Below are 16,489 nucleotides of genomic sequence, written 5' to 3'. Positions count from 1 at the left end.
GGTCTCTTCTGTATTTCAACTCTATGAGATAGTTTTTAACAAATCTGAACAATGTGTATACAATAAGATACATAAAATATGAATGATACACAGACTTTCAATTCAGTTCGTATCTGTTTTTTTTTTTTTCCGTATAAAAAAATGTTGGAATGATCTTTTTCTCCATTTATTTTGTCGTGTGTGTATAAATTCTTATGATGGTTGAAGAGAACCAGTACCCAGCAATACATCGAAGCATACATTGCACACGCGTACTGGTTTGTTCAAACCAAATTTCAAGATTGGTACATCTTGACCCGAGCACTTGCTGCACAAAATTCGTCCACAATGCCGGCTAAAAAAAGAGAATGTTAACTATATTTTTTAAGGATTGACACGTTCAATTTTTGTCCTTTAAACAATTTAACAATACCAATGATGCTTGCGCATTGTAAGGGAGAATTTTGTTCCACATTCTAAGCAGCAATCTTTGTCAGACCACGGCGCTTCTTGTGTTAAAGAATCTAATAATCTATACAGTAGCTGCTTCGTCGCTACTTGATAATTGAAGATTGTAATTCCATCTTTATTCATCGAACCTAGGCATGCTCCGGCTTTCACTAGCGTTCTACAAAGATTGCCATTCCCCTTCATATACGCGATCAACAATGGAGTATTTCCATCCAAGTCTGAAATATACAAACTCAATAAGATATATATATACATATATATATATAATGCTTGCCAGCAAGAGACATGCTGTAACACAATAATTATTTCATCTTTATTTGACACTAACAAACAACAAGAATGTAATTATTTACTGTCATCTCTTGCTGGAAAACACCCATAATATACAATTTAATTAAGAGAAATTGCCATTGTCTTCTTTCAGAATAATCTTTCAAAACAATTTAATCATTCTTTGTAACCTGCGTTATTAACTGGATATTGCGACATGCATTCTAAAAACAGATCGCATATCGTCGCAGCGTTGTCCCTCGCGCATCTGGCCAGTTCGTGTAGAGGATTACGACCCTTGAGATTCATCGCTTCCGCATCCAGCGTACATTCGGTCAATAATGTCCGCACTACTGATACGTGACCTTCTCTTACAGCTACGTGCAATGCGTTATCGCCATCCGCGTTTACTGCGTCAAAGTTAATGTTGTTCTGCGCAAACAAGGACTTGTTTGTTGTAAAATACCGTGAGTATATCGAGACAGTTGATTTCGATACATAGAATATTAGATAATTTCTTACTTGCAATAACGCAGAGACAACAGCGGCATGTCCTGCTTTAGCTGCCACGTGCAGCGCGGTGTTTCTATTTGCATCTGTATCATTGACACGAGCACCTGCTAAAATCAAACTTCGCACTAACATCTCATTCCCTGACATGGCAGCAAGATGTAAGGGAGGCGTTTGTGTAACGTCATGTATTCTCGAATTTACGTCTACCTGAAAAGTGACGATTGGCTGCAGATACTCCCTGGTTTTATATATAATTAATTTATTATGCCTAAATATTAAATGCAGTACTTGTATCGACAATAAAAATAGAATGCTCTCCATGTCACCCTTCTGTATGGCAGTATGCAAAAAGTTCCTGCCTTTATTGTCGTATTGCTCAGCGGCCTTAGGTAATCTCTCTAATATTGCTTGTGCAGCTTTGTTATTACGAACTGTCAGGGCGGTCGCGAAAGATGACAGTCCCTTCTTATCTCTTTTATTCAGATCTATATTTGGGTGGCACAGCAAAAGAGAAATAATCTGCGAATGCTGATTCTGTATCGCCACATGCACAGGTGTTTTTCCCTCCGCGTCGCGGGCATTGACATCAGCTCCGTGCTCGATAAGCGTTTGAACGACTTGCTCCAGACCCCACTGACAACACAAGTGTAATGGCGTGCATTCGTCTCTTGCCTCATCTCCACCAACACCGTTTGGACCAGGTCGTCTCGGGGCATTCAAGTCGCATCCGCTGCAAAATAATAAATTATTCAAAAGCGGTAAAACACAATGTCGTGAAAAATTTCTTAAATAACTTCTTTTTGCGATGAATTGAATTATATATTTCCATCATGACAAATTATAAAATAGTATCTGCAATGGTTTAATAATTTTTTAAAATAAATCTGCTTGTTATCTGTCCATATTTTTCTCAACTAAAGAAAAAAGAAAAAATTCACTCGTACCTTCTGATCAAGAACTGTGCGATATCCTCCTTGTTATCATCGATTGCTTTGTGTAACAATGTTTGTTGACAGCCATCGGGGCCTAGACCCCAACAATCTGTGTCTGCCCCGTGTTTAACCAAAATTGATGCAGTATCTTCTTGATCCGAATCTAAAGCATCCCATAATGGACATCCTATTGAAGTGTCTACGCCTCGCCTACAAAGAGCTTCTACCACTTCGCCTAGTCTACAATGTACGCATAGTTGCAACGGCGTCTCTCCATTGGCTGTTCTGCACATACCAAAATACAATTGTTAATAAAATTGAGACTGTGCAAATAAATTTTTCTGTAAGTTCTAATATAATTCACTTTGCATTCATGTCAGCGCCATTTTCTAATAGAAATGTCGCTGTAGCCGAATCTTCTTTCAGTATCGCTTGATGCAATAAGGTCAGGCCTTCGTTGTTGCGTTCGTTCACGTCAGCTCCAGCTTTTATCAGAGCCAGCACGATATCTTTGCCCTTCTTGAATGGTGTCTTTATAGCCAAACTCAAAGGTGTCTCGTTCGCGTTGTTCTTAATAGTTAATTGCGAATCCAAACTTGCAGCGTTTAATAGCTCGATGACTATATCAGTGTACAGATTCGAAATGGCGAAATGAATTGGCGCGTCGCCAGTGGAAAGAGTAACGACATCGGTCGGCAGCCCGTTTTTTAACAGAGCATGAGTCAGATTCTTTAAACCCACTCTGCATGCTTCGTGTAGTATCGTGAAACCTTCGTTGTTAGTTTTCGTTAAATTGTTATTACAATATTCCACTAAGAATAGCGCTGCCTCTTCTTTGCGTTCTTGCGTCAAGATATGAAGCAATGTGTTTCCAGTGACATCATATGTTGGATTCGGTATAGCGCCCTTAGCAAGTAATTTCGACGCAAAATATTCGTTGAAAGGTTCCATCTTCATCGCAAAACACAACGGTGTGTCATCTTCGTTCGTGATTTGATCTACATCTATATTCTTCGCCTCGAGTAATAAATCGAATAACATCTCGTTTTTCTCCGAGATACAGCTATGAAGCGCAGTCCTGCAAAAAAAGTGGAGAATAAAAAATGCTAATAATTTTAACTTGATCATTTAGTTTCTACATTATTTGCAGTATAAAGCAAGAACTCGCGTCACAAAAATAGGAATAAGAAACAAGAAATAGAATTTCAATCTATTAAAAGCTGTGTGTGTAGGTTGAAATCTATTTCCTTGTATTCTTTACCTATTCCTTTTATTGTGTTTAAATTCTAAGAGTTAAAAATTTTTTAACAGAAAGCTGACAGAGAATTTACCATCCCCTGTGGTCTTGTAAGTTCGGATCAATTCCCGCTTGGAGTAATTTTGTTCCAACTACCAACATGTTTTCCGTATTGTGTTTTGCTACTAAATGCAAGACAGTGCAACCTTCCAATTGCTTAAGATTGGCCGCATTCTTCGCACTCTCATTAATTTTCACAGCCTCGCATAACTTTGGTACACTGCCATTGTTCTCCAGCTGCTCGATTATGAACTCGGACGAGTAGGAGTCTCCCTTCAAAATAGCTGAATGAAGGAGAGAAAGACCTCTCGCGTCTTTCGCGTTTAGATCCGCTCCGTGTTCGACCAAGGTACGTGCCAGAGATGGTTGGCGAGTTTTCAAGGCAACTTCTAAAGCAATTTCTCCTTTGTGATCCACAACATTGACAGCCTTCGGAAGCTAACATAAAAAATCGCACCGTTATTATACAAAAGGAAAAGATATATAATATAATAAAAACTAATTTAAAGATTATGTAATAAAAGGCGCATAATTTTAAAGCTTGCAAGTTGCATTTTATTGCATTTGTATACTATTAATCTTAGTACACACACAGTAATAAAAACACACATCCTGCGTTACAACAGTAATAAAAATAATTTAAAACAATGTAATAATTGAACATTCGTTTACAATTTGAACAAACGTATGTTTAAAATTGCATTTCAAATATTTTAATTTTTAAATAAATGTTACAAGTCATAAATGATAAGAGTTGCAGAAGATTTGAGAACCACTGCTATCAGCGCGTGCACGTGTGTGTGTGTGTGTGTTCGTGTGCGTTGAAATGGCATGTACGGTATCGGGTCAGCGTGAAAAAGTGGAGGAAGTATGGAGATTATTTTCTGATATACATGGAAGACCGAGGGAGTATTAAAGCCAAGGCGGATGACGTGGTCTTCGCGGTACGTCCAGCCGACCGCAATCGGCCGTCGTTGTTCCGTGCGTGTCTGATTTGTTGTCGCACGAAACGGATCTCGTAGTGCGTGTCACGAAATAAGACATTATGATGCGTTATGCGAACAGCGAAACTCGGTGATAAATGGGCACCGCTTGCTAGCCGCTCTATTTGACGGTGAACATCGATACGTTAGTTAGTACATGTTAATTAAGAAGATAATGAGACGAGGAAATTTCGATTTGGAAACTTTACGCGAAGGACCACCCAATGGTAAAATCTAGCGCTTTCGAATCTCAAACGAGAGGTCTGTCAACAATTGAAAAAGCGATTATCTGCAATCGTCCAAGGCTTTTATAATTCCGCACATGACAAGGTTATTTAGGCGAAACATATGGATGATATTCTTTATTTTACAATAGTTGGTAAAGTCTCAATCTTGAAGAAAAAAGAATAAAAATCTTATATGTGTTAAACGTTATATAAATATTTTTTCAGATTCATCGTTTTCAGATTACTGAAATAAAATGATCAAGTAAAATACTTCATTACTGATTTAATCAATCTTTGATGAGATACGAACGATATCGTGAATAAAATGTATAACTTAAAATCAAGTTTACAGATTATGATATTATATATCAGTATTTTTTATATATCGCGTATGTTTATTTTTGTATTATCAAAATGTAGCAGATGAAAACATAGAATTAATGATTCTTGAAATTTATAGACATTTCACAAGTACAGGCAGAAGGTATTTCATGTTTCAAATGTCTCATGACATTTACAAACCCGGATGACACGGATCTGCTATGCTCCCATTTTGACGGAAGTGCCAAATTCCAAGTATTCTGTCCAACTTCAACGCTTTGTATGAAGAGAACCGTTCAGTATAAGTCTAAAAGTAGGTAGCCGAGTCTTGCAAATGTTATTGTCGAATGTATAGGCGTTTATTTATTTACTCCTTTCAGCATCTGTAGTGACCACTGTTCAACGGGATTGCGCGCCACAGAAATATATTTCTCACACTTACAACGACGCCGATAAGCAGTGGTATAAAAAGGAAGAGGTCATAACATCTGCTTACGACGAGGGTTGCTTTATTGGAGAACACAGAGGCGCGCCTACTGGCCCACCTGAATACTGCTTTTGTAGCTATCATCTGTGCAATTCATCTCCTTCGCAAATTGGAATGTTTAACAAAGTATATGGGGCAATATTAGCGATGTTAATTATAAGATTGTTATAAAATTGTTTACAATATATGACGTGTTACTTAAAAGAAAATGCATTTGTACGAGTGTACATGGTAAGTATATAGTCTCTCCTGTTAAGTATGGAAATGCATAACAAATTGCAAGTATCGTATCATGAATACAAAAATATTAAGGTCTATCCTAAATTGTCTGTTTGTAATTAAAATTATTACATTAAATAGTTAATTTTGTAATTTGTAAATTTATATTTCTATATTTATAGTTATATTCTATAATAATTATAGCTTGAAATAATATGCTTGAATTTGAAAAGAAAGATCTCTCTTATCTTAAATTATCTTGTTAAAGATAATTGGAACATTTTCTATATTTATAAAAAGTATTAAAAATACACGGTAAAGTATAAAAGTCATTGCTAATATTTGTGTAAATTTGATGTCTAAAATAATCGAAAAATATAAAAGTTTATTATATACATATATATAGTTTTTAATAAATACATATAAAGGAATGAAAGAAATTAACAAATACTCTTTGGAGTAATCTAATAATTCTAATATAATCGCTGCCAAAAATTATTGTACTAAGCCAAAATTGTCATTTATCTCAAATGTTTGTGAACAAAATGTATTTGTGCAAGTACTTATTTAACATTCAAACTTGAGCTGTGAACATGTAAATTGTAATAATACAACATTTAAGATATTCACAATAATGAACAAATTATAATACTAAATCTTTATATTGTATATTTTAACAGTACAATATTACGTTGACATATATTTTTTTATGCAAATAATTATGTATCGCAATGACTAATTTAAATTGCTTAATAAAATTTACTTCAACAAATGTTTCACATTTGGCTTTTCACAATCATAAAAGGAAGATGAAGAAAACTTACCTCCGCGTTATGTTCCACCAAGTACAGAAACACGACATCTTCGCGCATCAAACGTACTGCTGCATGCAAAGGATATTTGCTTTTTGTTTGCAGTAATTTGTACAGTAGAGAACCAGGCATTTCCTTGAAGTCTTCGCCGGTCAGATCTTCCTATTAGTAATATATATATATATAGACATTTTAGGTATAAAATTAATATTACTACTCTGGTAATCTTACCCAATGTGCTGAAATTAAGGAGCTGCAATGCTCCTTCAATTTCAGTGTACCCAGTTCCTCGGCGGCCGAGTACAATCCTACACAATTCTTCAATCCCACTGTCCCAATGAGATACCTTTCGCACTGATCCACCAGATCGGACAATTGGAAAGCAGCTGCTGCTTTCATCAGATCCAATGTTAGGTGTTCCTGGGATACTTTGCCTGTGTAAATCCATTTCAGCAGTACTAATGCAACAGCGCTATTTAAATTGCTCCAATCTGAAAACGTTTGTAATATGTGAAATTATATTAGAGTAAGAATCACTTTAATGTATCAAAATGAGAATAAATTAATGTATTAAAGCAAAATAAAACGTAAGCAAATAAATTGCAAGCTTAACTAACCTAAAACAGTCTTTTCCACAAGGGCCGCGTCGCTAAAGAAATCAGATCTGGCAGATAGCACAAATTTATGCGCCGGTATCTCTTGGTCAATCAGTTTTATACTTATATCACTGAAAACAAACAGTTTTAGAATTAGATTTATTAATCTCCCACGTTATTTTATATTGTTACGTTACAAGACAAGACCTAAAATTTCAGGTTATATACGCGTAAGGATACCTGTAACGATGTTGACTGTACAAGGATGCCACTGTCGCCAGAAGCCTGGCGACGAATCCGCCCTCCTGCTTCTCAGCCGTAGCGACGGCATACTCCCGTTGCAGTTCGGCGTTCGCGTTGTACAAATTGACATATTGCTCCCGCAACAGAGTTAGATGTTGTTGCCACTTCTGCGCCTCCGTGGGGTCTTCTGAAATGATCAACAATCAGCGTGCAAAGACGCGTAAACTTTACGAAAATGCTGACAACTTACCCATGATGATCGAAAGAAGCAGAATGAGAAACACCGTCACGTTCGGTGTAATCCGACGCGACGTTATCACTCGTGGCGCGGGCCCGCCGCGCATTAACGCACGTTCATTTAAACTTTACTCTTAGCACCGCACGGATCGAATCCTCCGGTGAGAAAGGAAACAAAAAAAGAGAATATAGAGGGGAAAAAAGGCAAACGCGTGCCAAGACGACGCTGCCAAGAGAAGAGAAAATTCCAAGGAGCGTCGAGACGAACCGGAATTCTCGGGAGAACGTAGAACGCCGCCCCTAAGCATCGCACTATGTACATACTACTATCTAGTACTATCGCACATGTGTCTCACACACACGCCCACGACATCATTACGGATCTGTGAACGCGCGCCAACGCGCGCGGCGAATGGGACGGACAAAGAGAAACGACTTCGAGAGATCATTTCTTCTTCTTCTTCTGGATTTTTTCAAGGAATTTTTACAAATCGTGTCGTCTACTTGATTTCCGAGAATAGATAATAGAAAATGATGCGACAGAAATTGCATCACACTGCTCGGAATGCAGAAAAGGGACGATAAAAATAAATATACATTTGAAGAAAGAAGGATAGAAATGTATAACACGGCAGAGAAGGGTGCAATTATAATTAATGAACTATAAATTTGAAGTCGTGACATGTACGCGCGATATACAGACGAGGCAATTAATAAACGAGCACATCTGACTTATACGATATATATATATATATATATGATCTCGATCTTAAACCGATGAATCGTTTGCGAGATTATATAAGGACTGATTTTCACATTGCAATAAATGAATTATGAAAACCTTGTCTTTTTCGAATTTTTATAAAAGATATTCATTATAGAAATCAGAATTAACAATGCGTGATCGACGTCTTGCACAATTTCTACAAAAGCCGCTTTTTAAAAATAGGAGATTAGATATAAATTAAACATAAAATATCTAGAAATTGATACGGTATCTTAAAATATATATTATCAATCAGGCCTCTTATTCCATTCAGTTTCTGTGTATTTAAAGAGAGATGATTTGAAGGTACAAAGAATAATATATAAAATATCATAACATAAAGATTCTTTTGCGATTTTTGTTATTATATAGACAACAAAAATTATTATCGCTCATTAAATCATTTATTTAATTTTCTATTGACCTGCTAAAAGAAGTTGATACTTTTGTTCACAAGCGTTCAGTCAATGTCTTTAAATTGACAACCTTATTATATCACATAATTTTATCGTCGCACATAATGAAATATTTTAACAGCTTGGTAACATATATAACGCGCTTCGTTTTACAATTTAGTCGCGACCATTTGTTATTTAAAAAATAATTTAATACTGTAGTTTATACTAGAAGCTTCTCACTTTCCGCTATCTGTTTAGGTTGAGCGTTCTGTACAGGATTTCTCGAATATAAAATCACAGCGATACTCACCATAGCTATAGAAACAATGGTGTTCGTGCTAACGGGTATGCTAAACAAAATCCAACAGAGCATCGCTGTAAAAATTAGTTCCACTGCACTGGCAAAAGTTTTCAGTATAGAATTTAAAGTCTTGAGGAAGAAGCTCGTTATTATCCCGACGAAAGAATTGTTTAACATAATTAAAATTACTTTCGGTTGCAGAAACGTACCGATTTCAATGTTACTCAATGTTTCGCTGACGCCGTTTGTAAATATACTTAACAGGACAATTACTACGATGTTGCAGAAAATACTGTCGATATACATAAATACGTTCTGTATAAAAATGTCAATGTCCGCACCCTGCCGTTTCAGCAAATACTCGTTATATACACCAGCCAAGCAGGAGCATGTCGTCTGTAAGACAAGTTTCATTTTTCAAAAAAATAATCGTGTCTCCACTTACGCAAGGGTATCGATATATATATAATAAATGACTCACTTGTACAAGAATTAGAAGTAGAAAAATATCTACATGGAATTCTGTGCCAAGGACGTGGGCATCAAAGTGTTTTACCATACAACCGACTGTCAAGATCATTAGAGAAAACCATTGTGTTGCAGATAATTTTTTGTTAAAAATGACCTAGAAGACATCAGAATTATTACGTCATCCGTATCCCTCTATATATGTTGAAAATAATGGCCAAAATATTTCTTACTTCGAAGATAGTGAGGCCTCAAGATGTTGATATAATTATTGATTTATCACAGTTTAAAACTTTTATTTAAAAAATTGATTATATAAATACGAGAATATATATCGTAGATATACCTGGAAGATGATTCCTGTAAGTACAACGCGGAGTTGCAACAGGATGTAGTAAGTCGTGGGGTCGAACCTAGCCAAATTGACAAATGCTAGATTGTTGTACAGACAGTACAAAAGCGCAGGTATCATATATAGTAGAAGCACTAAAAACAGAAGTTTTTTTTTTTTAATATCCTGAATCTTGAGCAGAATTACTTTATCGCTGTTTTTAATCTCACCCTTTTTGTTTTTCTTTGTCTCTTGGAGAAGCGTTAAAATGCTATTGCTGTAAATTAAAACAAATTAATGCAGATCAATCGACCTGCAATGACTGATATGGTTATAATTATTTTACTTACTATACAAATTGTTTTACTTACTCTTTGCAGTAAAGTGTTGTAGATATGACCAATTTTAGAACCTCTGTCATCAGCACAACTGCTACAATATTATATTCGTAGCGGCCACTTCTTTGAGACCATGTCACGAGAATACCTGCAGTATAGATTGTTACATTTTGATATTGTATATTTTCATGATGACATTTACTTAATAAAATGTATGTATCATTTTGTTGTTTATAATAAGAAAGATGAAAATTGTTTACAAAACATGTACCTTGATTTATAAAGAGAGCTATGTAGGAGATGAAAATGACAGGACTCCACCTTCCTGGGAATAATTCACTCCAGTTTATTCCTCCCATCTTTTGACTTTTTTTAGCTGCTTCAGCTTGAACAATTTCGGTATATCATGTTTGACAGTCATTCCTTCTGTAGTTTTTGTACGCACGTCAGCGCGCACTGGCAAAGGCCGGATACTGAATTGATACCACTACACATATATCAACACACTTCGCGCATGTGTACTCCAATAAGTGTACGCGCTACGCCATGCTCTCGATCGTCTACCGCGTGGATTCTAATATTATCGTATAGAGAAACTGGTATATAATATTACTTATCTGAAATCTATCTCGCGCACGAAGATGTATATTTATTATTCCAAAATGATAGAATTATGTAACTAAAAATGTATGTACCATATTTATTAACTTGCAGTAGAACCAGTCATTAACTGTTATATCTATAAACCGGATTTCGCACAACGTTGCTTTGCTGTACAACTTTCGTCGTTGCAAAATTAAACAAAAATGAACAAAGAACTTTTTCAATTCCGAAATTCTTTTTACATCATGCAAAAAACCAGCGACATCATTTTTTTTTGGTCATCTTTTTCATCAATTTTCCTTTGGTGGAGTAGGGAAATAATAGAAAAAAAGGAAAGAAATAGTAGGAAGAAATATTTTCCTTTAATTAATTAAAGGTAATTGAAGTGAAACAATAAATTATTATAAGCATACCCTATACACGTATAAATTATCATATATACGCTGAATATAATGCATATCAGTAATATGACATTATAGCCTTTAAGTAGTATTAAGTTGACTAATATTATTCACAATGTTTTCTAGTCCGTATAGAGGAAAAATATATATGTGTGCGTGTACACACACTCTTACACATCCAACATTTCTACAAATTATAATAATATAATTATTATAACTAAAAGATTTGTAACATTGATATTATCGACAATGTTTTCAACATATAAATTTAATTCGACAAAGGAGTTTAGTGTATAAAGTATTCAAGTATTACTGTGTGTTAACTTTTTATTATATATATTATTTCTGTATTTTATATTACATGGCCTTTTTATATATATACATCTATAAACATGTATTTGGGAGTTTTCGAAAATTTTAATAGTTTCTTAAAAGTTGATTTTTTTTCTATTGCTGTCTCTAACCTATTTACACTTATCTTCACAATCATTCGTTCGGAAGCATGAAAAAGTTTCATCACATACACATACAGTGTATATTATTCAATACGTGTATATTATTTAAAAACTATATATACATATGTTGCACACATAATTATCAGTATGATAATATTGTCAACAACATGTACATTTTCCGGATTTATAATAAATCTTATGATAATTAGATAGTCAAATTGTTTTTTTTTATCTCATTTAATTTAACTAATTTGTGTGTATTTATATGTAAATAAATGTAAACGTAAAAAATTCGTATTTTTAAATTATCATATATTACGCACAACTACAAGAAATTTATATTTATTAACAGATTACCGAAATTTTTATAGATTATAATGAGGCAAGAAACGTGCAATATTAATTAATACGACTTATTATACACACAAATATATTGTAGATCTAGAGAAAACAATTAAATCTTGAAATTTTAATTCCTTGAAAATATCAGAAATATCTTATATTTCTGATATTTTGCTAGCAAGGCTATAAGAAAAAGTATTTTTTATGTAAGCACAAAATTTGCAAAGAAATAAGAAAGTATTTTATAATATTTATATTTTACTAGCGAAAAAATTTGATTAATAATTATAAGCTTATTTTCATCTATAATGTTTTCTATAATATATAATTTTCGTTTCTATAATGTAGAATAGTTAAAATGATTGAAAAATTTGAAAGAGCAGATAATGCGAAAAGTACTATTTGCAAATATTATACATATCCACTTCAATAATTTGTGTAAATAAACTTCTCTCTATGAAAACACATTGCAATATGGCAATCTACAAAATGCAAATGTATACAAATACATAGTAAATGTATTAAAATCATGTTAGGGCCAGTTGCCAATTAAAGTAGATAAATATTTTTCTTGAATCTTATTTCTTCTAAACACAACCAAAGAAATTATTAACAATGTGCAGGCACATATGTATCAACTTAGCTTCTTTCTTTAGCTTTTTGTTAACTCTTAGAATTTCCTTCTTCCTACAGAATCTAATCGAAGTAGTCTTGACTAACGTTAGCACTGCGAAAATTTTATGCAAACTATCACACAACAAAGGTTTGAAGGCCTTTGGATATTTCTATTAAAATTCTAATGTATTTTTGTTTGGCTAACAATGATTATGTGTAAACATGATTTACAAAGTTGAACGCATTGGTTTTTAGGTCAGTCATGCTGTTGTGATATTTATAAAAAGTATCACATGTATAAACGATGAAAAGTCATCCGGTTGATTAATATGATAAGTTACATGGATATAAATTTATTTGTTATTCTTAATACAATTGAAGTAAGATTCAATTGATTATGAGATGAGAAAAATTAACATTGTCAGAAATATTTTTACTCGACATTTATCATTTTTGTTAATTCTATTGTACACATATCCAGTGTATATTTCTATATTTATTTAAATCAGCGTTTTTCAACCTTTTTTAAATTATCGCGATACACTTAAAGACTTTACAGTATATCTATTGAAAAACTCTGATTTAAATGACTATACTTAATATATAAAAAGTAAACAAATAATTATTTCAATAAATAATACAAATAACTTGTTTATAAGATAAATTTTTTAAGAAAAAACTGTTAGTCACAAATTGAACATTGTAATATCTGTACATTAGTTTAAAATAATTCTATAAAATACACGTCCACAATATTAGTCTGACGTATTTAATTGTCTCATAATCTGTTGCGTGATTAATTTAGTTGCTTCACTCGCGTTGGGTATTAGAAATTTATCCATATCAGAAATAACTGTATCATTATATTGCGTCGTACCGTATTTAAAAGTTATTAGATCAGCGTGCCGTTTTCTTGACGTTATTTTGACGATACTCGTTAAAGGACGTTTCACAATTACGTGTGCGGCACCCTTTCGTTCTGGGATTTCTCGCAGTACTATAAGATGACTATCGGTAACCAATAGTTGACTGAAACAAAACAATGAATGACTTTACATGTAAAAGAAAATCCCTTTTTCTTATATTATAAGCTCACCTATCACAGAGATCGCCATTAACTTTCACCTCTTGGCATTTAAAGGAATGTAATAACTTGGGATCTTTCATCCATTGCTGTATCGATACTACTTCGATAGGCTCTTCACTTTCATTATTAGTCATTGTCATATCTAGAAAGAGATTAGAGAGATTAGTTTCTTTAATGAAATTGTTAACAATTACTTAAGAATAATCAAAAGAATTACCTATCTCTTGATCATCATCTATACTAAAGACAGGCGCGGTCTTTCTTTGACGTCTAATGTAGTCCAAATCTTTACTATCCCTCTTATCTGTATTACTATTAACATTTGCCGTAGGATTAACAATATAATCAAATAGCTTTCCTTTTACTTCCTGACTCTTTAGCTTCATGGCTAATCCAATCTTGCCCAAAAGATCAGAATTGTTGTTTTTAACTTTAACAGGGCTTGCTTCATTCGAATTTTCTTCTAACATATTAGCATTACATACTAGACAATATTGCGAATTATGATCAACAAGACTCGACACTACTTCATCGCCAAAGTATTCATGAATAGCTAAAAACAAAGTCACATTGTTATATGAAAGAATAATATAATTTACTTTATCGATTAAAATATATTCAAAAATACCTTGATATCCAGAAGTAACCATGCTCACATAATGCGTATGTTTTTGTAAAAAGGATGCCACTACCATATGCGTGTAGCGATCTTCTTCTTGTCTACCGCTTCCCAGAAAGCAAAGATGTTCTCCGCCAGCTTGTGAACCAACAGCTAACGCTTGACGCTGAGCTTGTAGTAAGCCTTGTACTGCTGTAGCAAATGCAGCAGGTTCTTGCAACATCTTAAAAGAGATAGAAGTATATTTGATCTTTCTTTTCTAAAAAATTTATATATAAAGCAATATATAAAAATCATAATTTTAATAAATTTTTTAATATATAAACTTAATTATGTATGTAAAAAAATTTCTTTTTACTTTTACGTAATTGATAACTTACCAAGTTGCAATCAAGATGAAACGCTGTTGGTAAGTGGCCTGCATTGTATTGTTCAGCAGGTCTACAATCTACGAGAAAGAATCTAACAGCTTCAACAGTGTTATTAGGTACAGATGGAGTCTCGATTGCATTCTCTACTAATTCTTGCGCCGATACGGGTAAGCATAATGCATGAGAGATTAGCTTCTCTTCAGAACTTTCGCCAAACATTACGGAATACAGATCTTGTTTAAAAGATGTTGGTGTTTTCATTGCATAATACTGTGCCAGGGAACAGAAATCAGTCACATCCTCTGCTTCTAAAGCGCAGGGCATTACTGCTATTGCATCTATTATACTTTGCTTGTCTTCATCCTTCATGCTCAAAATTTGTTCTCTACAAAGATGAGAATTACTTTAAACACCACATAATAACAAATATATGATACCTAAATATTAATTTAATCAATATTTACCTGGCATTTATAACCATGATTAGTGAGAGAAACAGCATGAAAAATGGATCAGCTTGCATAAAGTATAGATCCCACATTGTACAGACTGCTGGTAACGAACAGACACCGGCAAAAAGGGTATTCATCCATACTTTTGTATATTGATCAGGTGATATCCTCTTTGTGTCCAAGAAAGAACACAGTTCTGGCTCATGATAGAGAAGCAGTAATCTCAAGACTGAGCTGTATGTTTCACCTCTAAAAAGAATAGTAAACATATTAAAAAATTTGCGATTATAAATAATTAAGTTTACACATTATAAAATTATATATTAACACATTGATAAAAATATTCAACTAATAAGAATAACAGCAATTCTCTTTTACCTTGGAATATAGATATCTCTTATTGCTTCAAAGAGATTATAAGTTGCAGCGCGAGGTAATTTTAAAGCTATTAAAGGACCTAACAATTCTAGCCATCCATTTCCTCTTTCATATTGTTTACATTTACTTTTACAATAAAATGTTAGTATAGATTCAAGATCGGAAACTACAGAAACTTTATCTTCATCATCATTCCCAAGTTTTGCTGCAATGTTAGTAAATATGAATAAAATTATACAAATAATATAATTATAAGGCTCTGCAAGTATACATGCATACAGCTTTCCACAGACTCACCGACTAACTGTTGACAGTCATCACGAATTATATTTTGTTCCGGTAAATCGTAAACTTCATTAAACTGACTAAATTGATCACCTCGATCAGTAACATAAAGGCAAGCCAACCAGACATCTGGTCTTAAATTTGCAGGAACCGGTTGGCCTTTACAAATGGCATATATATCAGAGGCAGAAGGCGCTTCTGTATCGAGCAATGCTGCTTCCAGTTCCAATACCCTAAAATAACAATCAATTTGGAGTTGATAAAAAAAAAAAAAAAAACAACAAAAATCATGTCCAAAACTATATAAATTGACGATACAAGCAAACTTGACTATATATCTCTCTGAAAATTTCCGTCTACAATTTATACAAACGTAGCACATTAATTAGCATATTAATTAGCAAAATATTCGAAACGATATTACGTAAGTCGCGTAGCTCCGCTAATAAAATATTTTCTACTGCGCTTTGTCGCAGCTCACGCACGCAATGATGTAGTTGTACGTTTCACGTTGTAAAACGTGTCGCGGGTCATACGGATCGACAAAAATTTTGCACGTTATCGCGGCGATTGCAAAGTTCAGTGTTCTCCTCAAAAAAAAAAAAAAAGACGCGTTATTTTTCGACAAGACAGAGAAATTACGATTACGCGACTTACCAGGTGTTCTCGTCCTCCTGTAGGGCCATCGCGAT

The 16,489-nt window shown here is 33.8% G+C and overlaps 3 protein-coding genes across 3 annotated transcripts; all 3 read right to left on the bottom strand.

Moving 5' to 3' along the window:
• Window positions 1-9: 9 nt before the first annotated feature.
• Window positions 10-7,903, bottom strand: LOC108775716 (rabankyrin-5). Its single transcript, XM_018542167.1, has 13 exons — window positions 7,601-7,903; window positions 7,348-7,537; window positions 7,129-7,238; window positions 6,743-7,002; window positions 6,524-6,673; window positions 3,497-3,900; window positions 2,530-3,243; window positions 2,178-2,450; window positions 1,522-1,963; window positions 1,243-1,440; window positions 912-1,152; window positions 413-668; window positions 10-334 (listed from the first exon to the last, which is right to left on the bottom strand). The coding sequence occupies exons 1-13, from the start codon at window positions 7,692-7,694 to the stop codon at window positions 193-195; spliced, it is 3,474 nt and encodes a 1,157-aa protein (XP_018397669.1). The 5' UTR covers window positions 7,695-7,903; the 3' UTR covers window positions 10-192.
• Window positions 7,904-8,747: 844 nt separating this feature from the next.
• Window positions 8,748-10,628, bottom strand: senju (UDP-galactose transporter senju). The gene is made up of 6 exons (XM_018542132.1): window positions 10,461-10,628; window positions 10,223-10,337; window positions 10,082-10,128; window positions 9,867-10,006; window positions 9,534-9,677; window positions 8,748-9,448 (listed from the first exon to the last, which is right to left on the bottom strand). Exons 1-6 carry the CDS (start codon window positions 10,546-10,548, stop codon window positions 8,972-8,974), a joined length of 1,011 nt encoding a protein of 336 aa, XP_018397634.1. The 5' UTR covers window positions 10,549-10,628; the 3' UTR covers window positions 8,748-8,971.
• Window positions 10,629-13,326: 2,698 nt separating this feature from the next.
• On the bottom strand, window positions 13,327-16,483 carry TBC1D23 (TBC1 domain family member 23). The gene is made up of 9 exons (XM_018542112.1): window positions 16,455-16,483; window positions 15,810-16,030; window positions 15,513-15,717; window positions 15,147-15,383; window positions 14,692-15,067; window positions 14,321-14,534; window positions 13,910-14,245; window positions 13,702-13,834; window positions 13,327-13,634 (listed from the first exon to the last, which is right to left on the bottom strand). The coding sequence occupies exons 1-9, from the start codon at window positions 16,481-16,483 to the stop codon at window positions 13,361-13,363; spliced, it is 2,025 nt and encodes a 674-aa protein (XP_018397614.1). The 3' UTR covers window positions 13,327-13,360.
• Between the last annotated feature and the right edge of the window lie 6 nt (window positions 16,484-16,489).

Source organism: Cyphomyrmex costatus, unplaced genomic scaffold, assembly GCF_001594065.2.
Source record: "Cyphomyrmex costatus isolate MS0001 unplaced genomic scaffold, Ccosl1.0 scaffold306, whole genome shotgun sequence".
Taxonomy (NCBI): domain Eukaryota; kingdom Metazoa; phylum Arthropoda; class Insecta; order Hymenoptera; family Formicidae; genus Cyphomyrmex; species Cyphomyrmex costatus.
This window is presented reverse-complemented; position numbering and strand designations above follow the sequence as displayed.